Genomic DNA, 24093 nt, shown 5'->3' with positions numbered 1-24093 from the left:
TAGGCGGTGTCTAGACTCGCTAGGCCGCGTCGTACGTATCTTTGATTTGTCTGGGAATCGACGATCGACAGGTCTAGTCCGTACTAAATAGTACAGTACTGTATGTATGGATGAGTATCTCTGTGGACTGTAGGAGGCAAACCTCTTGTGATACATTGCAATTAACAGGGAACACACATACTATCTCTAGAATGTCAGTCCACTGTCGCGTGGAAAAGTCGTTCCGTAGCTGCAGCAAGCCGGTGAATGTGCTCGCCGCGTATTTGTTCCTGGGTGTCTCTCGTTCGAGACAATGAAATACGTCGCTGAGCACATGTTATTCGTAGTCCTCTGCACTCCCTACTGAACTACAGAAATAGCACGAACAGGCATGATTAGGGAGGATGCGAATATTTGCTTCGAGAATCAAAAATTGTCACGTCACTCTGAAGTTTTGTGCAAAAACGACGGCAAGGACGGAAGACACAAACCTCTTGGAAGGGAATGTTATATCGGCGATGGGATTTGGTTGCGAAATGCTGGTGTGTGTCACTTCGAGGAAATTTGTGGTCCGAGGGAAAAAAACACGGTCAAGTTTCTGCCGGCAGAATTTGTGGTCCTTCTGTAACGCCACTAAACAACGGGGGTCCTTCATGTCGCTTCCGTACTAAGACTAAACATGTGATGATCATGTCCAGGCCTCTTGAATTGCGGATGCACATCTCGGTTTCAAACATGGTCGCTGTTGTAGGGGCACACTTGCCTCAACACCTGGGATATGAATAGACAAGTACTGTACACAAGTAGAGAAGTATTCCGCACTACATGCACGTGGGATGCCAACAGTATGGAAAGAGAGGTAACCCCGTATTTTTCATAACCTCAACACACCTATTCAACAACAAAAGAAATTATTACCACTCATACTGCCTAGACACACATAACAAATGAAATCCCCGAAAACCGATCCCAAAGTTAACACCATGCCACCCAACATGACCAGACCATGGACGAAAAATAGCTAATGTACAATGAGGTTTTCTCCAGAACACGACCTTCGTATCATTCTCGTTGATCGTTGGAATCAAAAGTGTCCATCCTCACAACCAACAGATCACTGAATAGAGACAAAGTGTCGTGATACTCGGTTCCAACCGTGTCTGGCCTATTTCTTCTTACCACCTCCCAGACCTAGACTCTCAGCGATGCTACCGAGTCCCAGTCCACCGAGGAGCTTGTCGACTCCCAGGCCGCCGAGGATACCGTTGACCAGGCCACCCAGACCTAGACCGTTGAGTAACTTGCCCACGAGACCAAGGACACCAGACAAGAGCAAGCCGACGGCGGCGATGATCTGGAACAGTGGCTCCGTGAGGAGACCCCAGAGTGGGTTCAACTTCTTCTTCGCGTGAGGCATGTCGGAGATTCTCTTCTTGGCATTGTCAATGCACTTGACAATGGTCGAGGTGAGTTCCTTCAACCCTTCGGCGACACGATGTTCTTCGGGGGTAGCCTCGCCGGAAGCAGCGCGAGCCTTGGCCTGAGCAGCAATGCGTCCGTCGGGGTCTAGGCCGCGGATGGCACCATTGCACTCGCCCAAGATACGACTGCCTTCTTCGATGAGAGGCTTGACATCCTGCACGAGTTTCTCTTCGTCGAGCTCTTCACGAGGCGTGCGATCGGCCTTTTCGATTTTCTGCAATTCTCGGTCAGCATGTACTTCTGTTTCAATGGCCTCCCAACTTACATCGGTGATCTGATCACAGATTGGCTTCATCTGGTCAATCGTCTGGTTAATGATGTTGCCAATCTTCTTGGCAATCTCTCGTTCCTCCTCCTCCTTGAGTTGCTCTGGTGTCGTCTCATCTTCTTCCTCGGGCTCGGGAATGTTTTCGATCAATGTACACTCTCCGAGCTTGTTGCCGTCCTGGTCCACCACGTAGCCATTGTCGTTGACTTCTTTGCCGACGCAAGCAAGTAGATTGCCGTCCGTCAGTCTACCAATCACCTCGCCGTTCTTGTCACGGACCTCGCCATCTTTATTGATGCGGCAGCCAGACATGGGAGACACTTCGCGCTCTTTCTGCTCAGGCTCCCATCGTTCAGCCTTGCCAATGACATTGCCGTTCTTGTCCACGATGTCGCCCTCGTCATCCACGCGACGACCCACCAGTTTCTTGGGGTCGCCTTCAATGACACGGCCGACGATCTCGCCGTTGGCGTCCTTGACGAGACCGTCCTTGGACACGGTGGTGGATTCGAAGTTTGAGAATGGTCCCTCGGCCCGGCCATCGTCGCCACCTTGGATGAGACCTGCGCGTCCGATGACCTTACCGTTGTTGCTCCAGATTTGTCCTTTGCCGTCGACCTTGCAGCCAATGAGGTGCTTAATCTCGCCTTCAAGGACCTCTCCGAAGATGGTGCCGTGCTCGTCAACAACCTTGCCCAACTTGTTCACTGTCTTGCCTTCCAGGCTTGACAAGTCTTCCTCGACGACCTCCTCTTCGGGTTCCTCGTAAGGCTCAACATGACCCTTGACATTGCCATATTTGTCGATGATATCACCGTCTTCGTCGACAGCACGGCCGACAAGTTTCTTCCAGTCGCCCTCAACCACCTTGCCGACGACATTTCCTTCGGCGTCGTTGACCAAGCCATCCTTGCCGACAAGAAGACCATCAAGGCCAGCAAATGGGCCTTCAGGCTTGGCCTCTCGTTCCTCGGCCGGGATAAGTTCGCATCTTCCGATAACTTTGCCTTGGTCATTCCAGATCTGACCATTCTCGTCAATTGATCGTCCGGCGAGTTCTTTGACATTGCCTTCAACAACACGGCCAATGGGCACACCGTCAGGTCCAATCACGTTTCCTTGCTTGTTAGGCTTCAGGCCCTTTAGCTCTGACAAGTCAATAGCTTCTGGTTCAGGCTCAGCCTCAGCTTCGGGTTCTTCATATCTCTCCGCATGACCGACCACATTGCCTCTCTTATCAATGATGTCTCCATCCTCGTCAACTGCACGGCCAACAAGCTTCTTCGCATCGCCATCGACAATTCGACCGACTCGGTTTCCGTTATCATCTTCGACCCAGCCGTCGGCAACAACAGTCAGGCCATCCAATCCGGCAAATTCTGCCTCTCCTTCGTTGTCTTCTTGAGGAAGAGTTTTAGCTCGGCCAATGATGTGACCTTTGCTGTCCCAGAATTGCCCTTGGTCGTCACAGCTGACACCAGCCTTCCAAATCTTCTTGGCATCGCCTTCGACCAATTCGCCGACAATGTTGCCATCGCTGTCGACGAGCTTGCCAGCCTTGTTGACCTTGAGGCCTTCGAGGATGGATAAAGGAGGCAATCCGTCGTCTTCTTCTTGCTCCTCTTCACCTTCTTGGGCAATCAATTCGACCTTGCCAATGACATTGCCGTCCTTGTCAAGTACCTCACCCTTGTCGTTCAACTTCTTGCCTGCACAAGTCTCCAGCTCGCCTTCGCTAAGCTGAGCGATCGGATCACCTTCCTCGTTGAGAACCATGCCCTTCTTGTTGACCTTGAGGCCTTCGAGGATGGAGGTGTCTGGCGCATCTGGTGAAGCTTCCTCAACTTCGACAATGCCTTCTTCGATAGCTTCAGGAATGAATTCGACTTTACCAATCACGTTGCCATCTTTGTCCAAGATTTCACCATTCTCATTGATCTTCTTGCCGCGGACATCATCAATTTCGTACCCGTCGACGAGACGAGCAATTGGATCCCCGTCCTCGTTGACAACTTGGCCCTTCTTGTTCACCTTCAGGCCTTCAAGTTGGGAGAAGTCGGGTTTTGCAGCCTGTTCAGCGGCGTCCTTGGCTTCATCCGCTGCACCTTCAGCGGTATCTGCAGCCTCCTCAGCGGTCTCGGCGGCGTCTCCAGCGTCCTCGGCCTGTTCTTCGGCTTGCTTCTCGGCCTCCTCAGCCGCTTGTTGCGCATCTTCAAGTTGTTCGAGAAGCTCAGGGTGAAGTTCTTTCATAGCCTCCTCAGCGGCTTCGCCCTGCACAACCTCGACGCGGCCGATGACATTGCCGTCCTTGTCGAGAATTTCGCCGTTTTCATTAGGGATCTTGCCGGCACAAGCTTTGATATCACCATCAACAAGCTTAGCCAACACCTCACCCTCGTCGTCGATGATGTTGCCTTTCTTGTTGAGTTTCCTACCCTCTACAATTGTGAGGTTGGGTTTTAGTTGATCTTGAATCTCGTCCACCTTGTCCAAGGCTTCCTGCACAAAATCGGGCGTCGCGTCATCGACAGCGCCAGCTGCTTCGGGCACGACTTCGGCACGGCCAATAACATCCCCATCTTCGTCGAGGACTTCACCTTCTGCGTTCACGGTCCGACCAACAAGGTCTGAAGGGTCGCCTTCGGTAATCTTGCCCAGTGTCTTGCCCGAGGAATCCTTGATAGCGCCGTCCTCTTGAACTTCAAGGCCTTCGAGTGCGTCGACACCTGGAAGCTCGCCTGCGGCATCCTCCGCAGCTTGCTTCACTGGCTGAGGGACGGTCTCCGCCCGTCCGATAGCATCGCCGTCCTCGTCGAGAACCTCACCATCAGCATTAAGGGTCATACCAACCAGGTCGGCTGGGTCGCCCTCCGTGATCTTGCCAAGAACATTCCCTTCTTTGTCAAGAATGTCACCGTTCTCTTGCACCTCGAGTCCATCAAGAACGTTGATATCAGGCAAGTATGTTTCGACGGCATCTTCTGCGGCATCCTTAGCGTCGTCAATGGCATCTTCCGCGCCCTCTGCAACGTCACCAGCTTGATCTGGAAGAACGGTGGCGCGACCTACGACATCGCCGTCTTCGTCGAGAATCTCCCCATCGTCAGCGATCTCGTAGCCCTCGAGATCAGCAGGATCGCCCTCCTCGAGCTTGCCAACGGCCTTACCCGAGTCGTCGAGGATGTCACCATTCTCGCTAACTTTGAGACCCTTCAAGATAGACAAGTCTGGTAAGGCACCTTCGGCAGAGTCCTTGACACCGTCGACAGCATCTTCGGCGGTCTCCTTGGCTTCACCAGCAGCTTCCTCAGCGTCACCAGCGGTCTTTTGGGCAGTGTCTTTGGCGCCGTCGACTGCTCCGTCAGCATCAGGAACATCACCTGATACCTCTTCGGCGGTGTCTTCGGTGGTGTCTTTGGCGTCTTCTGCCGTGTCTGTGACCGTGTCCTTGGCATCACCAGCAGTATCTTCGGCAGCACCCTTTACATCGCCCTTGGATGCCTTTCCAGCGGCACCAGTGGCAGTGTCCTTCGCACCACCGACACGGCCTGCGAGCTTCTTGCCGCCGCCGGCAACCCCGCCGGCAGCTGACTTGAGACCTCCGAGTGCTCCGGAGCCCTTGCCCTCAGCCTCGTCCTCCGCCTCTTCAGCGGCGTCTTCGGTCTCGGCGGCAGGTGTCTCTTCCACGGGGCCTTCGGTTTCGTCACCTTCATCGGTGCCCTCGTCTTTGGCAACGCCTTTGCTTTCTTTGGCGGTCTCCTGCTCGTCTTCATCGCTATCAGGCACCGGCTCGGGGTTGGCTTCCGACAATTCGCTCGTGTCGGCGACGGAGGTGCTCTCGGCACCGGTGTCGTTACCTGGCTGGCTGACCTTTCCGCCAGGCTCTTCGGTGTCCTTCAGACTGATTTTCTGCTGGGCATCTTCGCTGGTGTCTTCAGCCTTTTCTTTCACATCTTCAACGGGCTTCTCGGCCTCTTTCGGTTCGGGAGCATCTTCGGTTACTTTCTTTGGGGTCGCCTTGGAAGCCCCGAGCTTGGGCGGCTTGCGTCCAGGAGTACCTCTCGGGATATCTTTCCCAGTAAGCTTAGAAGTGGATTGTGATTGAGGGCTCTTGCCAGTCTTTGTGGGTGTTTCGGGAGGATTTCCCGACCTTGCTGTTGCTGGGGACGGCATTGTGCTTTTAAAGCTCCTGACTGTTGCTGGGCTAGACTGTTGAGAGGATCGCGACTCGCGACTGGGCGTTGGAGGAAAGGAGTAATATGCGTACGAGGCTGATGAGTTCCGATTACTCGTGGTCATCAGCTGCCTAAAAATACAGTATCATAAAACTTTTGACGTTGCTTTTTCACGCTCAGGCAACTGTCTTCTTCTCAACTGGGTATCTTGATAATTTACACTGTATGGTATTAATTTGATGGATGGGATGGACTTGAGAGACAGAAAGGAAAAAATCGCGTTGGGCTGAGGGAACAATACGTCGTCAAGTAGTAGAAGCAAAATGTTCCTACGTCACTGTTCATCATTGCTATCCTGGTGTGAGAAAGCTCGAAGCTCCTCTCTTTCTGAGCGAGCTGGTGCCTCATTGTGGCTGCCAGCTCCTTGTTTCAAGCAGAGCCATTGCGTCAGAGCAGGAGACATGAGGGACTCGAAGAGGTAAGAGTGTGGCACAGAAAAGTTAGGTCTGGATGGGATCAAAATCCATCCAGCGAATGGCATCGTGGAAAGAGACGAGGTTGCAGGGGATGCTGGCCTGTCTGGATTGACGATCGAAAAGCAAATGCAGAATCGCGAATGAGCATGGAAAAGAGGAGTGACGGCGACAAGGAATGCCATGCTCCGAAACCCATGTGAACAGGGTATATCCCCAGACATGCCAGGATCCCGCCTTGAGTGATCGGAGGATCTGATGTCAAGCGCCGCTTCACGAAGCGTCCACTCTTTGATTTGTTGCTCGGCTTTTTGCTGCCATTCCAGCCTCCGTCATAAGGTCGAATGATGAAAGCGATGTCTACCGAGCGATGTGTATTCCGTATCGAGTTCGAGGGTGAACAGCGACTTCTTTCTCTTTCGCGTAGCACCGCATGTGTCCCTATCTTCCGGGTCGACATCTGAAGGATTGAAGGTAGAGTTACGGCAGGGATCCGGGCTTGACACGACGCCAAGTGGAGAAGCGAGACGTGGTCCGAAGTCTTAGGCGTTATGAGATGTCAGATGTGGCTTAGGGAGTGTCCAGTGTTGACGCACCGCCCCAGCCGAATTCCTGAGAACAGGTTTTTTGCACCGTGTTGCTCACGTCGATGGCGGGGTCTTTGGCCGTTGTCATTGGTGTCATTCCCAGGGATGTTTTAAATGAGGCGTCGGAGGACCCCGTAAGTACTGTAGTATTTCGTAGTGACAATGCCTTTGCCTGCACCTCTGGGCTGCATGACGCTTGTTGAACACTGTGCCTCTTGTCTTATTGCACACCATGCCCAGACGCACTGGTGGTTCTCAGGACCTCTACTTGCTCTTCGGTAAATGGAGGCTTTTGCCACAGCTTTCTTGAGATCCTCGTCCGGTGGGGGAAAGAGACAAGTGTAGGCGAGGGTGCCGAGGGAGGGTCTATGGTGGGTATGTGGTTTGAGTCAATGACCATCGGCCGATCACAAAGGCACGTTGAAAGGCGGTACGGATCACCAGCCACAGACACAACGCGTGGTGCTGAGTGGAAAAGAGTCAAAGATGTGGACAGGGATCAGCAACGCACGTTTTCTTGGAAGAGCCAGTAAAAGGTGGAAAAGTGTCAGGGATCTCACCAACTTTTTTTTACACCGGTGGCCATCCACATCTGCACTTTGACATCACCCATTATCGATGCCTCGTATTGCATTCGTACCTCGAGGTCTCACAAAGCTATTCTCTTCCGTGACTGGTCTCATTGTCATTACTTTTTACGAAGGATAGACAAGGATTGTCGCCTCGATGATAACATGGGTCTGCAAAGTACGATACGACTTTTCGGAGTGATGACACTTTGTTCTATTACAGGAAAATTGCTCAGGACAGGTGACATGGGATTCCGGATCTCGACGACACAAGTGCCACGAAGCCTCGTGATAGCTAGAAGCCATCTCTCTAGACAAGCATCCGTCCTTGCACTGGTGCTGGGTGTTGCAAGATGAACATCCGGGGATCTATGGCGATGTTCTTGCTCGAGCCATCATCTCCTCTCACCCAAACCATCCCCTCGTCACCTTCGTCCTTCTGGGGCAGGGATTCCATCCTCAGGCCCTGTTCCCGGTAGTCGTCTCGGGTTTTTCTCATCGCTCTCCTTGTTAGATCTGAGCTTTGTCATTGCACGCGACAGTCTTCCGCTGATGCTTCGATCAGCCTTTCGCTCGTTTGCTTTGGCCTCTGCAGCCTTGCGTTGCTGTTCGAGATGCAGTCTCTCTTTTTCAGCACTCTTGGACTTATCTTGCTGAGCCTCTTCTTCCGCCTTGACTTTCTCCGGGTTGATGAGCTTGTCTTTTTCGCGCACTGCTTTCTTTTCTGCAGATTTGATTTTCTTCCGGGTTTTCGTATATGTTTCCAGTCCGACTAAGATGGCGTAACTTCTTGAAATAGAGACATGGGACATGTCAACTCCCGTGTCACGCAAGCTATGCACAAACGTTCGAAAGTTGATAGCGGGGGGCCGATAGTGACCACTGTTGTATGTTCAGTTGAGCCAGTGGTGCAGTGGTATTTTGTCCTCACCTCAAGGGAGATAATCTCCGTAACTGTCCCCTCTTGACCTTTATGAGACCAGCCGCTAGGATGCGGGCACCATGGAGGAAGGAAGAATGTTGGAAAGCGCCTGATTGCTTATAGCCAATGTACAAACGGAGAGAGGTGTCTGGTTTTAGTGAGCATACTCATACGGAAAGTTGACACAAAGCTGGAACGAACCTGCGACCTGTATCCGGTCAGTACGTGGCTCGACACAGGGCAGCAAGCATCAACTTACAAAGATCCATTTGTGGCCCTTCTTCAAGCTAGTTCTGATCATATGGTTGAAAAGTACCGCTGCCGACACATGCTTGAGCTTCGCTGGTCCTTTGGCTCGATGAAACTTTGATATCGGAGTGCCGTTAGACATCCAGTAATATTTGCAAGAACCCAAAAGACCACTCACCTCTTCGTTGACGTATCTCTCGCCCTCGTCGCCTCCAGTATTCTCATCCTTTTCGTCCTCTTCGTCTGACGAGTCATCCGAGGAACTACTGCTGGATTGATGTTGATTTGATACTGGCACGTTGTACTGCCATTTAGGAGAGCTGTCATATATGGGCACTATTCCATTGATGCTGTCTTTGTACAGCTCATCCTTGGTCCACACCAACTCGCCATTCTTTGCCCAGACAAGGAGACCCTGGCTGTTGACCTTGACAAGATAATTGAGACGTTCTTCTCGCGAAAGATAGCGGACTTGTTCCTTGTCGAGGCGCTCTCTGCTGCATTCCGGGAGAGTGACATTTCTGCCGTCTCCATGATCGAGCCAGTAAAAGAAATTTTGAGTGGTATCTAGTGCCTTCCAGTGGTTGTGGTATTTGCGCAAATTGCTCCCGTATCGGTGTTTTTGGTCTACCATTTCCAAGAAGTATTGCAGATCCATCATCTTTGCAGTCTTCTTCCGTATCTCATTAGCCTCCTGTCTCTTTCTCTTTGCATCTTCCGCCTCGATATTCTCGTCAGAGGATACATCCGACACTGAAGGCGACCGATCGTCTGCTCCGGCTCTCCGGGCGATATCCGTGGCTTTGAACCATTTCCTCCTTGCTGGTGATAATGGCGTCTCTCCATGTGAAGCATGGTTGTCAGAGCTTGTGTAGGGCTGTTCGGAATCTCTTGGTGTGGTTAGTTGCTGGTATTGTGCATCTTTCACTGCCTACTTCATGAGTACTTAGTCGAAGCCGTAGTTTTGACGGTTACAATGACACTGACCTCATACCACCGGGTGGTTGCATCAAGGCCAAAGCCTTTCAGCTGTCGGCGGGTTCGATAACCTCTATATGTTTTCTTGAGATCGGTCAGCAAACATGTGCGCACAAGCAAGCGAAGTGCATCAGAACCTGAATAAGTATAGCGGCCTTGTTGCTGTCATCTTCACCGAGGCCAGGAATGATAGGCTTAGCACGACCGTCTCCCTCCTCCGGCGCGTCTATCATAGTGTATTTGTATGGCCATCCAGCCGGACTATTGATGCAGAGAATTGTACGGAGTGCATTAGGTACCTAGGAAGGGTGCGCGTGTCTACGTGTTGTTTCCCCGCAGCTTATCGATAAGGACGATCGTCCCCGCGGAAACAAGGCCAGAACTTGCATACGAGTACGAGTGCGAGTATGGTGGTAGACCTCACCAGCCTGGGCGCTCGTGCTCGTACTCGAGATGTGGCACATTGGAGCGGAGCCGCTGTACAATCCATCTCCCCACGCATTTCTTGCATCGCTCTAGGCCTTGACTCTTATGCATACTAATAGTCAAATACTCCTAGAGGAATGGGCTAATCTCTTGGGTACAGCTTCCACGGCTAACACGGCTATGTTCCACGGCTACTCGGCGATATAGCGGTTGCTTCCCTTATCAAGCAAGCTTCTTTACTCCGGCATTCGACCTCCGGTTACTTTGTCCATTGTCAATGAGCATGTTCAACTGCTTGCGGTTCGCCTAGTCATATAGCCGTGGAACAATACTGTGGCTGCGCACGACTGTACATTGCCGGAGCAAGAATATTCCATAGCTTCCCTTTCTTTGGAGAAGGCACATATTGTTCCGTAATTCCATGGAATTTATGCATGCATTGATTCCGGTGGAATCGTGTCCGGTCTCGGACCTAGGGCTGTCCATGTCTGCCAGGGACTGTCCCATCATGCCTACAGTACATACGGCACCAAGCATGATTCCAGGCGGCCATTTCCACCGATAGGTCAACCATGGTCGGTGATAGGACCGATATGGTCTCTGGGAACTATCTCGAGGGGTCGACTTCTGTCTCATTGATTGCGAAATCGGAGGAACCTCTGTCACGGCGTCACTGATGCTCAATTTTGCTCGTCTGTTGCGGACACACACAGCAAAGGTTGCTATTGATCGGCAGTAAAGACCCTTAACACTTTTCAGTATGTTCCTCGCTATAATAAACTACAACTACGCAGATGAAAATACAGGGCAAGGGAAGTAGATCAGCATGGAGTAAAGGTCCAACGAGTGATTGAACAAGGAAAGGGGGAGAGTCAGCCCCTTCTGACTCGTCTCCCCGCCTTTTTCCTCCTTTCTCCCACCAACTTCTCCTCTGCCACCTCCTCCACAGTGGATTGGATCCTTGTCAGGCTCTCTTCCTACCCATCATCTGACTGGCACAACGGATTTCATTTTCCTTACGGAGCACACTACTGTCAATCGCTGCCGTGAAAGGCAACCGGCGGTTTGCCCAATTCGCTTTGACCAGTGAGTTTTCGAGTTGAATTTGCCCAGCCTTCATTTTCGAGAACTGACCTCGAGATTTCGACTCGACGCTAATGTCTCTCGAAAATGATTGACCCACGGGGAAGCGCCACATTCTCCAGCCCGGAGACGTGCCATCCCCCAAATCAATCGCCCGCCTCGCTCCCTGTTTGAATTGCTGAGCGCCCTTCCTGCCAGACTCTGCTTGGACCCCAGGCCGTCCACCAATAGACCCTCTCCGAGTCGTTGGCGCTATTGGGCAAAGGCTCGAAGCGGTTGTCTGGGCTCGGAAGCGGTCATTTCCACCGGTATCGCTGTCTGCCCCTTCTCCCTGTGCATGCATAGCCTACCAAATGCTGTCAGATTCACAACTTTTCGATGGGTAATCGGCACGGATTAAGATCGGAACCGAGGCAGTAAACGCATTCTGTCCTAGTTTGCCTTGCAAAGGGCTGAGAGGCGTGTGGTGCGACGCCTTTGGACCACCCTCGTGGAGACCGGGGTCCCTTCAGCGGGGATTCGCGGTCAAATCTCCTTGGTACTCCATGTGTAAGAACAAAGTGCGAACTCGTAGGCTTCGCCTGGTCATACTCTCAGATCAAATGGTTTAGCAGAAAGACAATGACTACAGCCGTCTTCAACCAAATCACTCCTCCCTGAGGAACAGCGAAGTGTCTCGAAGGGGGATACCCAAGTACCAGTGTCCTGGAAATCGTTCGGCACGGAAAGGCTAGTCCCCAGATGTCTGAGCATGAACCATCACAGCCTTTCGTCCAATCGCTGATGACGATCAACGAGCTCGTCTCGAACGAGGTAGTCTGGGGTACAAAGAAAAGTCTCATCGACGCCAGTCCAGTCTGTTTATACCGCACGAGTAATATGGTGGACCCAGTGGGAGAGGGTCTACTGTACGTTCAATCCGTTCATCCTTCCCCATATCTGTCCCCAGGGCCCATCGCTCGGCTTTTTACATATCTGGAGCTTCTCCAACCACTCTTACAATTCTTGTCCCTCCTCTCACTTACCTGGCCAGAGATTACAGCTTATACTTCTCACTTTACAAGCTTATTATTCCTGCCCAAGTGACTTTGCTACACTAACAATCTTCGCTGTCTTACCAAGAGCATTTCCATTGTTGACGCCATGAATAACTCTACCAAAAGAAAAGCATCAACGGCCGGGCTGTCAACGACCGGTCGAACAGTCAAGCGGAGGGCATCTAAAGCATGTCACTGCTGTAGATCAAGAAAGGTCCGCTGTGACGTCGTCGAGAGTGGCATACCATGCACCAACTGTAGACTCGATGAAGTCGAGTGTATCGTCACAGAAGGAAAGCGAAGGAGGAAAACATTTCCTGAGGGAGAGGTGCTCCATCACTCTCCCTGCCACTCGATCGAGGAGGAGAAGGAACAACCACCCCAGTTCCCAATCTTTGACGATATCGATGGTCTGAGTGATCTTGCTCCCACCTTCTCTAATAGTGCGGAGCCCGTCCAGAATCTTAATGCATTGGAATTCGAACTTTGCCATCACCGCCCTCATATGTTGTGTAAGTTTTGTCATTCTTTCTCGCTGCTGTCTTTCAGCTGACATTCAGCATTCAGACCGAACGCAAGGTCATCGATTGAGCCTTGAGGAGCGTACAAGACGAATGTCGAACATTAGTACTAAGACGCTTCCCACTTCGCTTACATTGTGTTCTGGGTCCAACTACTTCCCACAATTGTCAAGTCGGCCAGATATTGCGCTACCGGCATATATAAAGACGGTTCCGCAGAGGATTGCAATGGAGGATCTCGAATATCTGCAGAGAAAAGGCGCCTTTATCATTCCCGAACCAGGTCTACGCAACGAGCTCCTCCGATGCTACGTTCAATACGTTCACCCTTTCCTTCCGCTTCTCGATCTGCAAGAATTTCTGGCTATCGTGCAAAGAGACCAACCTAGCGACACAGCCAGTTTGTTGCTGTTCCAAGCTGTTATGTTTGCCGCCACGGCATATATTGACATGCGATATCTGGTTGCGCAAGGATATGTTACACGCAAAGCGGCCCGAAAGGCCTTTTTCCAGCGAGTCAAACTTCTATACGACTTCGATTACGAGGTGGATAGAGTCACAGTGGTCCAAAGCGTTCTGCTGATGACCTACTGGTACGAGAATCCCGATGACCCCAAAGACGTCTGGCATTGGCTAGGTGTGGCTATTTCTGTGGCACGAACCATCGGACTGAATTGCGACACCTCGAATGCACCATTAATGTCTTCACAGCAGTGTCGACTCTGGAAGAGAATATGGTGGTGCTGTTATATGAGAGACCGTTTGATCGCCATCGGCATGCGGCGCCCCATGCGGATCAGCAACGGAGACTCCGATGTGCCCATGCTCGAGCTGGCAGACTTTGAAACCGAGCCCCTGCCCACGCAGCTAACCAGAATGCTTGGTGGCTGTCCTACAGCCAAAGATAGCACGAAGAGGGTCGCTTTGGCGAGAATGTGCATCGCACTGGCCAAGTTATGTGTATGCATCAGCCAGGTCCTTGCTGTTCAATATTCCACGCTCGGTCATAAGATTGGAGCGACACAAGAGACGACCATGAGACTGGTCCCCAAGAAATGTGCTGCAGATTCATGTGACGTGATCCGATGTGATCGAGATTTGGAAGCATGGTACACAGACATGCCGCAAGATCTCCATTATTTTACACCAGGCTCTCGAGTTCGGACCAATGCAGTTGATGGCGAGGTTCTCAACGTTCACAGAGCCCTGTTGCAAGGAATTTATCTCACGGCTCTTAGCGCCCTTCATCGTCCACAAATACTGCCATCTGCGCCAGATGTAGTCGTGGTTCCAGAGTTACGAGACTTGTCCAAGAGGAAGGTCCGCGAGGCGGCCAACGACATTACAGACATGTACCGAGACCTCTTCGTGCACGACATGATACGATTCCTACCGAACACCGGGGTAACCTGCCTCCTCCCAGCCATCATCATTCACCTCCTCGATCTGAAGTCTCCCGACATGGAGACTCGAGAAGCCAGTATCCGCAAATTCCAATTTTGCATGCAGGCCCTGCAGCGGCTACGGGAGATTTACGCATCTGCCGATTTCGCATTCTCGTTCCTCGATGCTGCCGTGCGGAAGACGAACTCTCATGTATCTGCCGCATCCATGCCTATGAAGACCACCTCTTCCGCCTCAAGCAGCCCCCAGATCGATGCAAAACAAGGCCCCGGTGGTCAACTGCTGCTCACTCCTCCACCGGAAGCCATGCAAACCGCCAACATGTTACTCTACAATTCGACCTTGGCCCCAGAGGAGAAGAATCTGCTTTCCGCATTCACACCTCCGGGATCAGCGGGATCAGAAGGTGATTTACACTCGTACTCCATGGAAAGCGGTGACGGTACCTGGACAAATGTTGGTCAGGCCACCTGTCATGGAACAGGAGAAAACAACGTCTTTTCTTCGGAGCTGGTTGAAACGGACTTTGATTCCCTGGTCAATTTTCAAGATAGCAACGATTTGTTTTCTAGCGTGGAAGACGGGATAGATATGAATATATCATGGTTGGATGCGTTCGACGGAAGCGAGATGGACTCGAGCGGAAATTCCTTTGCCATGGCGACGAAACGGGAGCCACGCGAGGCTGACAACATGTCAGGATATGCTGAACAGAGCCTCGATGTTTGTGGTGACCTTGAAGTTGACCTTGGTATCAGCGTCGCAGCCTGATTCCAGACTTTGAATTCAACATGTGATGAAATATATTCATGATGTACACAGCAAATTATGTATTTTATTTTATGCAGAAAACGATAACAAGTTCCAATAATGTAAATGGCAGCGAAAATGCGGCTGTTTTTCAGTACCGTTGATGGCATGTGAAGCTGCAGCGCAGCAGCCGTAATACTCCGTCTGACGAGGGGTACTTTTCCCATAACTCTACAACAAAGTGCTACAGGAAGTTGCAGTCAAACTCGTCAGACGGAAATTATCCCTACTAAGCTCACTTCCTCGTTGACCCAAAGTTGCTCGATTAACCGCCTTCAGTTGCTCCTTCTCCTATACCCTTCATATCGTTCAAGTACACTACGTGATCGATGGTTGGTGAAATCGACTATCATGTCTCTATCGGAGTTCTGTGATATCGATGCCAGAAGAGATATGCAAAGAGCCTTGGATCCAGCCTCAGAGTGAGACCGAAGACTCGCCGATGGGCAATGACGACGACAGCATGTCTTCGTTGTAGGTGGTGAAGGCCGCCCTGCATGAGCGTGAAGTAGAGGTCTCTCTGGTCAGGCTCACCCTTCTCATGCAGTCTCCGTATTGATCACGCAGGCCCAGCTTCCACCGAAGCCATATAGGTTCGCTACGATTTCGTCGAGAGTGGCATACCGTGCACGGTTCAGCTATTCTCGCTCATGTCCTCGTTTGTGAGGAAGGTAAGCTCCAATTGTTTTTTGAAATTTCATAGAGTCCTTTCGTAGCTGGGGCCACGCTTGGGCGTTTGGGCGACAGCGTGACCCTGGCCTTTGGTGGGAAATGTCGTCGTCTTCGTTCTTTTCCAGCGTGTGCACACCTATGTCGAATCTGGTGAATTCCTTCCAATACCAAGTAAAATCCGGGCGCTGAGCCTCATCTCGATTCTTTTGGGCTCTTCTATGGCCTACCGTATTGTTTTGCTGTCCTGGGTAAACACCTATTTTAACGACAGCATGTGTCTTCCCTTCACGAATTCGTTAAATTGACACTAAAGCTGAACTGGTGTGGATTGAGAGAGCCTTAGAGCCAGGTAGGTGTTTGGCCGATGAGCGGTTATTGCAGGCTCCTTCAAGGCCTCGGAGCAGATCGCCCACCTTGATCCAACTGCCTAAAAGTTACAAGCACATACAGTACCTTGTTTCCCTGCCACCATTCAATTCCTTGTCCGTTGTCCACGATGGAAACCTGCATGACCGGTCTACTCCGCGTTAGCGCAAATATTAATCGAAGGAAGCTCAATTCGCAGCGATGTCACCTTCCTCCTCCAAACAGTGGCAAATAGTGACACACTACGATGATCACAGTGTTGTCCCACATGGACCGCTGCCGGTCGATCGCAGAATGCAGAACGATAAGCATGTCAATCCAAGCCGACCAATAGTCAGCAACACGGAACAATTGGCCCCTCCAGCATATCCGTAGGTACCCTTTGTGTTCCATCGGCTCGAAGGCTTGCCGAAGCAATGCCACAGAGGAGCTTGTCGTCCGCCACCAGTTACACAATACTCAATCGAATCGAACGAGTCTTCGCTCCAGATAACTAGCCGAACATCTCAAAAGTCGACTTTGGAGAAATTCGCAGTATCAAAGAGGAAACATTTGACAGAACTACAACACTATTTAACAACCTAAGTACTCGCGGGGAGTATCCAATATGGTATTCTCATGGACAAGAGTGAGAAGTGGAATTGGCGGGGACAGGAGCTTCAAGCATCCATCATTCTTCGCTGACAATCTTGGCCTTAGCACATACTTCGGACTATTTATCAGTAGTACAACCCCACGCTCCAGAATACAAAATGCATATCCATGACAGAAAGCTCCATTGCTTCCCTGGCGACCTGCCATATGCGGATGGACAAGGCGCTCATCGAGCTTCAACTAAGCCACCCCTGGTACAAGCCAGTATTTTGAGCATACTGTACATATGCAGTGACTCCACTCCAAGCTTGACTGAAGCTATCAATCCCTGTCACAATGCTACTCTCTTTACAAGCCAACGTCATAGAGTATCGACTCTAGAACGTCAGGAACACCATGTCGGGCGAACCACCATGACTTGATACTGATCCAAAAGGATTCGCCTCGGTTCCTACACCAGTCAAGAGCTGTAGAAGCTCCAAGAAAGCTTCAAAGCTAGCGCAGGCACTAGAAATATTGTCACTCACGGATGAGGCTGTCCAACGTGGGAACATGCCGATTGATCTTGGACATTTTTTGTCCTACATAAACAGCTCGCGTGCATGCTCGTTCCCGCTCTTTCTTGCGTTTTCTCTAGAGATGCAGCATTCCCTTGGCTCTGTTGACACCAGTGCTTACGGTGTGAGTGAAAAGAAGATCTCTCTTTGGCCTTTCACATCGGATTGTCAGCGTTCATCCTGAGAGTGAGAACACGAACTTCCACTACGAAGATCAACATGCTTCTCCCACTTGTTGGTGTCCTCGCGGCCGGCGTGGCTGCAGTCCCCGGTCCTGTGGTGCATAATGGTCGAGGCATGGGACCTAAACTCCAAGTCTCACCGCGACAACTCCCTGCAGAGCCTACCGACGTCCAGACCATCATCAGTCCCAGCGGTGCCAACATCACCTACAAAGAGCCTGGGAAAGAAGGAGTCTGTGAGACCACTCCCGGTGTCAACTCCTATGCCGGGTTCATCAACCTCGGCGAGAATGTTCACAGCTTTTTCTGGTTCTTTGAATCAAGAAATGATCCTGCAAATGATCCTATCACCCTCTGGCTGAATGGCGGTCCTGGCAGTGACTCTCTTATTGGCTTGTTCCAAGGTACGTGATCGCGGCAATGGGTTCAAGGACTTTTAATCCTAACAAACATGTAGAACACGGACCGTGCAACGTCACTGAAGATCTCATGACGCAGCTAAACCCACATTCCTGGAACGAGGCTTCCAATATGATATATCTCAGTCAGCCTCTCGGTGTTGGTTTCTCATACGGGTCCAAGGTAGACGCAAATCCAGCGCTGGGAATAGAAGTCAGACTGACATAACACCAGGCACCGGGATCATTGGACATTTTTGGAGGGTTCCTGAATGCGTCTCAAGCAAACGTCACCGGAAGATATCCAGTCATCAATATCACTGAGATCGGTAAAGCCATAGACCGGTAGATGTTTTTACAATGCTAACTTGTGATCCAGATACAACTCAGCTAGCCGCTGTGGCTGCATGGGAAGTGTTGCAAGGATTCTACTCGGCATTGCCCCAGCTTGACTCCAAGGTCCAATCTACCAAGTTCAATCTATGGACCGAATCTTACGGAGGTATGTGCTGGGATATCACTGGCAGTCGATCTAGCTGACACAAGTTTTAGGACACTATGGCCCAGCATTCTTCAACTATTTCCAGCAGCAAAACCAGGCCATCCAGAACGGCACCCAGACGGGCAAGTATTTCGAATTTGTCAACCTAGGCATCATCAATGGCATCATCTCCGAATATGTTCAAGCTCCATACTATCCCAAATTTGCTGTCGAAAACACCTACGGCATTCAACTTGTCAACCAGACCGTGCACGATTATATGGAGTTTGCCTGTTACATGTCCAACGGGTGTCTAGACCAGATCTCATTCTGTGCCGAGGCCGACACCACCACGCTCATTGGACAGGCAGTCTGTAGTGAGGCTCAATCCATGTGTCGTGACAACGTCGAATCTCCTTACTACTCGTACGGCGATCGAGGTGTCTATGACATCCGTCACCCCTACAACGACACCACCCCACCGACATACTTTCTCGATTACCTCAACCAAGCTTCCGTCCAGAACGCGTTGGGGGTCGACACCAACTACACGGCCGACGCGAACAACGAGGTATACTATGCCTTCCAACAGACTGGAGATTTTGTTTTTATCAACATCCTGGAGGACTTGGAAACGATCATCAACAGTTCCTCTGTCCGCGTGACCCTCGCGTACGGTGACGCAGACTACATTTGCAACTGGTTCGGCGGTGAGGCCGTCTCGCTTGCCGCGCAGTGGCCACACGCTGCCGAGTTCGCCGCTTCCGGGTACACGCCTTTCGTCGTTGATGGTGTCGAGTACGGTGAGACTCGTGAGTATGGCAACTTCTCCTTCACTCGAGTTTACGAGTCTGGTCATGAAGTTCCATACTACCAACCCGTCGCCGCTTTGGCACTCTTTGAACGTGCCATCAATGGTATGGACATTGCCACTGGCACCAAACCTGTCGATGGTACCAACGGTGGTACGACCGGTGACCCTACGGCCACACACACTGAATCATCCGTGGCTCTACCTAGTTCCACTTCCGCGCCAAGTTCAAGTGCAGCAGTAGTTTTACCAAAGTTCAGAAGGTGGGAATCTTGATGCGCGGGGAAGCAACCAAAGGAGGAAGATGTGACATGGTGATGGATGTTGCTCTGAATAATTAATGAATAATGGTATTTATCGTGTTTGATCAAAACTTGATGATTTTGATGTACAATTGCACCTTGCAATAACGAGTGAACGAGTCAGTGATTTCCGCGTCGTAAATATACAAAGAGTAATCTAGGTAGGTCTCCGTCACCTCCACAGTTTTATATAGGACGAAGGGGTTAGAGTCAGCAACCTCGGTACTTTGGCGGATAACTGCAAAAACGGAAATTCGGCAACCAATGCCTCCTCCTCGGTCTCTCGTAAGATGCAAGTATGTTGACTACATACAGGCAATAACAACGCTTACTACTCCGTATTCTTCATCATCGTCTCGAGTCCCTCGTCTTTAACATCTACTTGATTCTACGGAGTGAACGAAGATCTCGAAGATTCTAGGTGAAGACTTTCAGCGGCGGGTGGATATATTCAAAGCACTCTCCTCACTGTCCGTACTGTATTGGTGACTACATTGGACTGGACTTGTACAAGAACTTATTTATTAATCAATCGGGTCTCGTGAGGTACGTCAAGGAGTGGTTTTCATTTCGAGAAGACCTTATACTTTATACCTATCTAACTGTCTACCTAGGTACCTGAGGTATAATAGTTGTACTCTGAAGTCAAAAGACTCTGATTGTACCTTGGTAATACTCGGGTCAGATACTGGTATCGACTACACGAGAGATACTCCATACCTCATTGGAAAATCGATTTTCAGGCTCGAACTTGTCACAATGTCGATATCAACACCAATCACCCAATTGCTGGGGATTCAGCACCCCATCTTGTTGGCAGGAATGGGTCAGACTTCGGGTGCACCTCTTGCTGCAGCGGTTTCGAATGCAGGTGAGTTTTTGATCAAGATCCCGACCTTTGTCGTTTTGCCTGAGTCAGTACCTCCAGCAATGTCAATATCATTGTCAATGGACGAGAGACTTGAGGTCAACTGCACAACACGGAACGCCTAGTGATGCTTATGAATTGCCAACATTATCCACTGACCATTCAACGAAAAGGCGGATTAGGTGTCATCGGTGGTGTTGGGTACACACCACAAATGCTCAAAGATATGATTGATGAACTGAAGGTTAGTAAACATGATTTGCTATTACACTGCCGTCCACATATCCAGCACAATGTATCTATCGATGACTTCAAAAATTGCCAATAGCTAACCGATTTCTCATTCATAGGCCAATCTAAAAGATCCATCTCTACCGTTTGGTGTCGACCTATTGATACCTCAAGTTGGAGGGTCAGCTCGTAAGACCAATGTAAGTTGGCCACAACCTAGGATGATCCACGGTCGACATACGACGACAACGAGGCTGACACAGGACGGTCAAGGTCGACTATACCAAAGGCAACCTGGACACGTTGGTCGACATCATCATCGCCGGTGGCGCGAAACTTTTTGTTTCTGCCGTCGGAGTCGCCCCGAAACATGTTGTCGAAAAACTTCACTCCCACGGTGTCTTGTACATGAACATGATTGGGCATCCTAAACATGTCGCCAAAGCTTGTGCCGTTGGAGCGGACATCATATGTGCTCAAGGTGCAGAAGCTGGTGGACATACAGGCGAAACACCTACCAGGTACGTTTTTTTGCTGTCCTTGCGGAGTAGAAGAGGTCCCCCTACGATGATGCGAGTTGAAAAACGAAGCAAAGTCTGAGCTGACTTACCTCGTCCGCAGCATCTTGATTCCTGCTTGTGCGGACATTGTCAAAAAATACAAATCTCCATTGACCGGTCAACCTGTTCAATTGGTCGCTGCGGGAGGTATTGCGGACGGTCGCGGTATCGCTTCCGTACTCATGTTGGGTGCATCGGCCGTCTGGGTAGGTACTAGATTCGTCACGGCCAAAGAATCTGGTGCTCCAGAAGTCGCAAAAAAGCAGTAAGTTTTGCACTTTCCACATTTCTCGAATGTCTACCCCCGTTCAATGTTATACATACATGGCCAGTGTTTTCAACCAGGACCAGACAATCGTTTCTCGATTCTCGGATGCAAAGAGATCTCTTTGAGGGCAGCTTCCTTTGGTGGGGGGAGAAAAGAACACCACGCTTACTGATACGTCACAAACAGTATTATTTCGGCAGGTTTCGATTCTACAATAAAATCTACGATTTGGACAGGGAGACCCCTCCGTGCTTTGGCGACGCCGTACGTCCGTGATTGGGAGACGAACCGTTCGGAAGAAATCAAGTCCTTACTGGCTCAAGGTGTCGTTCCACTTCAACATGAAATGGACAAGTTGGAGAATCAAGGTGGCATCCCTGAAGATGTTGAAGATCAAGCTACATTGAGGTATGCTTTTCACTATCCTTTCAATCCTGACTGCATCTCAATTCTATTACATTCTACCTTCGCCCCCAAAACGAGAGCATCACGAGATGGACTTTTGACTGATTTCAACCGCAGACCAATGGGTGTTGTCTCGGCATTGGTAAACACCCCCAACCAAACCGCAGCTGAAATTGTCAAGGAAATGATGGATCAAGCTGTAAAAGTCCTAAATGGGGCGTCGAATTTGGTAAAGCCTTCCTCGAAGCTTTAGATAAGTCGAGCTTTTTTGGAAAGGAAAGAAAAGGAAAGCTTGCCAAATGAATTCTGAATGAAAAAAACACTCAAGCTTGAGATTCCTGTTTTTTACGCTCTTCCATACCGTAATCTGTCTCCAGTTCGGTTCGAAGCTTTATTTCCTTCTCAAACAATGTCAAGAGGAAGGCCACTCCGGAAATCACAATAGAAATCTCCCACACCCGTTTGAGGGCGAGTGAGTAAGTTGTGATCAGTGCTTCGGCGACTGGGGTCGTGAAAGACTTGACGAAATGACTGGAGGCATACTGGTAAGCCCTGCCGTGGCCCAGTTGATCTCTCAGGGTCGCGTCGGGGAGTCGCCACGCCAAGTCGCTGAACCGATTGTTGAATATCACGGCCGGGATGGCCACCCCCCAGATCGACCCAAAGGAGCGGGTGAACGACCAGGCCGCCGTGGTCGCGGCTTGGTCACTTTCCGGGAGGCCCGCTTGTGCTGCCGGTAGGAGCGTGTTGAGTACGAAACCACCACCGCCTCCGGCCACCATTGATATGACAACCCATTCCGCGGTGCTGGTTTGCTCGTCGATGAGAGTCATCAGACCCAGACCTAGCGTGGACACGGCGAAGCCAAAAAGGTGAAGGGGCTTGTACCTGCCGAATTTGGTCAAGAGAAGAACGGCGACGATGGCCGTCGGCACGGCTATGACAATGATCGGGATCAGGTACACTCCGCTCCTGGTGGGTGAGGCCAGCAACACGGCCTGGAAGTAGACGGGCAAGAAAAACAAGACCCAGTAGAGGTTGGCCGAGTTGAGAAACGTGACGGCGAACACGACGGCCGAGGTCCGGGTTGCAAAGAGCCTAGGAGGGACCACGGGTTCGGTGGCCCACGAGGTTGTCTCGTATGCCATGAACAAGACCAATCCCAACAACCCCAACACCAGGGTAAGAACAATGCTCCAGTGAGACCATCCGTACTTGGCGCCGCCGTAGGTCAGGACGTACAAAACCGAAACGGTGGACCCGATCAGTAACAAATTACCACCGTAGTCGATTCGTTTCATCTTTTGGAAAAACGACATTTCCTTGTCGTATTTGACCTGGAGAAATACAAAGATCATGACCATGGCGACGCCGCCGACGGGTAGGTTGAGGTAAAAGACCTGCCAAACGACGCCACTCGGTTAGCTTCTTGGGACGGAACAGCAAGGTCCGAACCGGGACTGTCTCAACGTACCCATCTCCATGTAGTGTGGTCCACAATGACGCCTCCAACCAAAGGCCCGATGCACATGCCGACAAAGTAAACAGACAAGACGATGGCGATGTAGTTGCCTCGTTCACGCAGCGGGACCAGATCAGAGACGATGACATCGATGATCATACTGACTCCGCCGCTGCCTACGCCTTGGACGGCTCGTCCTGCGATCAGTGTCGCTCCCTTGGTCGCTCCGCCACACAACCCGCTACCAAGAACGAAAAAAGCCACGATAGCCATGGTCAACCATCTACGACCAAAGATGTTGGCCAGTTGACCGAACAGAGGTTGCACGGCGGCACTATTCACACAGAAGATATCAGCATGCGTCTACGACTTGGAGTGTGAGGACGTCAAATGAGTACTCACCTTGTCAGGAAGAACACGTTGGTGACCCAGACGTAGTTTTCTCCTAAACCGAGATCTTCTGAGATGACGGGTAGAGCAATCGCCACCACGGTATTTTCAAAGGCCGCAAGAAGACCGACGACACAGAGGGTGGCCATGATGGCCCAAAATCGGGCGGTGGGTTGGAAAGAGGCATTTGGCTTTTCTGGATCCTGACCTGATGCCACGCCAACACCTTCACCCGTGGCCGCCATTGCCTCCTCTTTGTTACTCAATTCTGAAGACATGTGTGTTTCGGAGACCTGAGTTGTAGAAGGAGGAGTATCATCTGCCGTGCCGGGGTCAATATCGTTGGGTCTCATGATGACCTTTTGACTTGTCGAAAAAGTGGGAGAGGAGTTGCGAGGGGGTTTAGGTCTGTTCGACAGTCTCAGGACACCGAGAATTGTCAGATTAGAGCTGCGTCTCTCTTGCGAGCATTCATCTTCATATAAATATCCTCGAGGGATTTCGGAGTAAATGCTGGGCGAAGAAGTCGGAGCAAATTTCAGGACCAACAAAGTTGAATTTTAAACTCCGAGAGATATCGATT

General features: G+C 50.8%; 6 protein-coding genes across 6 annotated transcripts; 3 read left to right on the top strand and 3 right to left on the bottom strand.

The window, feature by feature from the left end:
- Positions 1-817: 817 nt before the first annotated feature.
- Positions 818-6200, bottom strand: PV06_01343 (uncharacterized protein). The gene is made up of 2 exons (XM_016401941.1): positions 1727-6200; positions 818-1675 (listed from the first exon to the last, which is right to left on the bottom strand). Exons 1-2 carry the CDS (start codon positions 6026-6028, stop codon positions 1145-1147), a joined length of 4833 nt encoding a protein of 1610 aa, XP_016268994.1. The 5' UTR covers positions 6029-6200; the 3' UTR covers positions 818-1144.
- Positions 6201-7681: 1481 nt separating this feature from the next.
- On the bottom strand, positions 7682-9915 carry PV06_01342 (uncharacterized protein; the record flags this gene model as incomplete). The annotated part of the gene is made up of 7 exons (XM_016401940.1): positions 7682-8415; positions 8465-8603; positions 8657-8663; positions 8715-8819; positions 8883-9635; positions 9692-9766; positions 9820-9915. 7 exons carry the CDS (start codon positions 9913-9915, stop codon positions 7959-7961), a joined length of 1632 nt encoding a protein of 543 aa, XP_016268993.1. The 3' UTR covers positions 7682-7958.
- Positions 9916-12334: 2419 nt separating this feature from the next.
- PV06_01341 (uncharacterized protein) lies at positions 12335-14924 on the top strand (the record flags this gene model as incomplete). The annotated part of the gene is made up of 2 exons (XM_016401939.1): positions 12335-12740; positions 12796-14924. The coding sequence occupies 2 exons, from the start codon at positions 12335-12337 to the stop codon at positions 14922-14924; spliced, it is 2535 nt and encodes an 844-aa protein (XP_016268992.1).
- A 2212-nt stretch (positions 14925-17136) lies between these two features.
- Positions 17137-19397, top strand: PV06_01340 (uncharacterized protein). The gene is made up of 5 exons (XM_016401938.1): positions 17137-17738; positions 17792-17916; positions 17968-18061; positions 18112-18234; positions 18285-19397. The coding sequence occupies exons 1-5, from the start codon at positions 17372-17374 to the stop codon at positions 19298-19300; spliced, it is 1725 nt and encodes a 574-aa protein (XP_016268991.1). The 5' UTR covers positions 17137-17371; the 3' UTR covers positions 19301-19397.
- Positions 19398-20085: 688 nt separating this feature from the next.
- Positions 20086-21911, top strand: PV06_01339 (uncharacterized protein; the record flags this gene model as incomplete). The annotated part of the gene is made up of 7 exons (XM_016401937.1): positions 20086-20197; positions 20368-20438; positions 20545-20625; positions 20699-20946; positions 21047-21250; positions 21440-21661; positions 21776-21911. 7 exons carry the CDS (start codon positions 20086-20088, stop codon positions 21909-21911), a joined length of 1074 nt encoding a protein of 357 aa, XP_016268990.1.
- Positions 21662-23863, bottom strand: PV06_01338 (uncharacterized protein; the record flags this gene model as incomplete). The annotated part of the gene is made up of 3 exons (XM_016401936.1): positions 21662-23058; positions 23133-23454; positions 23523-23863. 3 exons carry the CDS (start codon positions 23861-23863, stop codon positions 21982-21984), a joined length of 1740 nt encoding a protein of 579 aa, XP_016268989.1. The 3' UTR covers positions 21662-21981.
- Between the last annotated feature and the right edge of the window lie 230 nt (positions 23864-24093).

The sequence above is a fragment of the Exophiala oligosperma genome (genome assembly GCF_000835515.1).
Source record: "Exophiala oligosperma strain CBS 72588 unplaced genomic scaffold supercont1.1, whole genome shotgun sequence".
Lineage (NCBI taxonomy): Eukaryota > Fungi > Ascomycota > Eurotiomycetes > Chaetothyriales > Herpotrichiellaceae > Exophiala > Exophiala oligosperma.
Note: the sequence above shows the minus strand (reverse complement) of the source record. Positions and strands in the feature narration are given on the sequence as shown.

Bases quoted from the DNA above. Each gene is read 5' to 3' on its own strand.
- PV06_01343 (XM_016401941.1), bottom strand. From the start codon at position 6,028: ATGACCACGAGTAATCGGAACTCATCAGCCTCGTACGCATATTACTCC. The intron at 1,676-1,726 runs GTAAGTTGGGAG...CGAGAATTGCAG, and splicing joins TCTGTGATCAGATCACCGAT to AAAATCGAAAAGGCCGATCG.
- PV06_01340 (XM_016401938.1), top strand. From the start codon at position 17,372: ATGCTTCTCCCACTTGTTGGTGTCCTCGCGGCCGGCGTGGCTGCAGTC. The intron at 18,062-18,111 runs GTAAAGCCATAG...CTTGTGATCCAG, and splicing joins CATCAATATCACTGAGATCG to ATACAACTCAGCTAGCCGCT. The intron at 18,235-18,284 runs GTATGTGCTGGG...CACAAGTTTTAG, and splicing joins ATGGACCGAATCTTACGGAG to GACACTATGGCCCAGCATTC.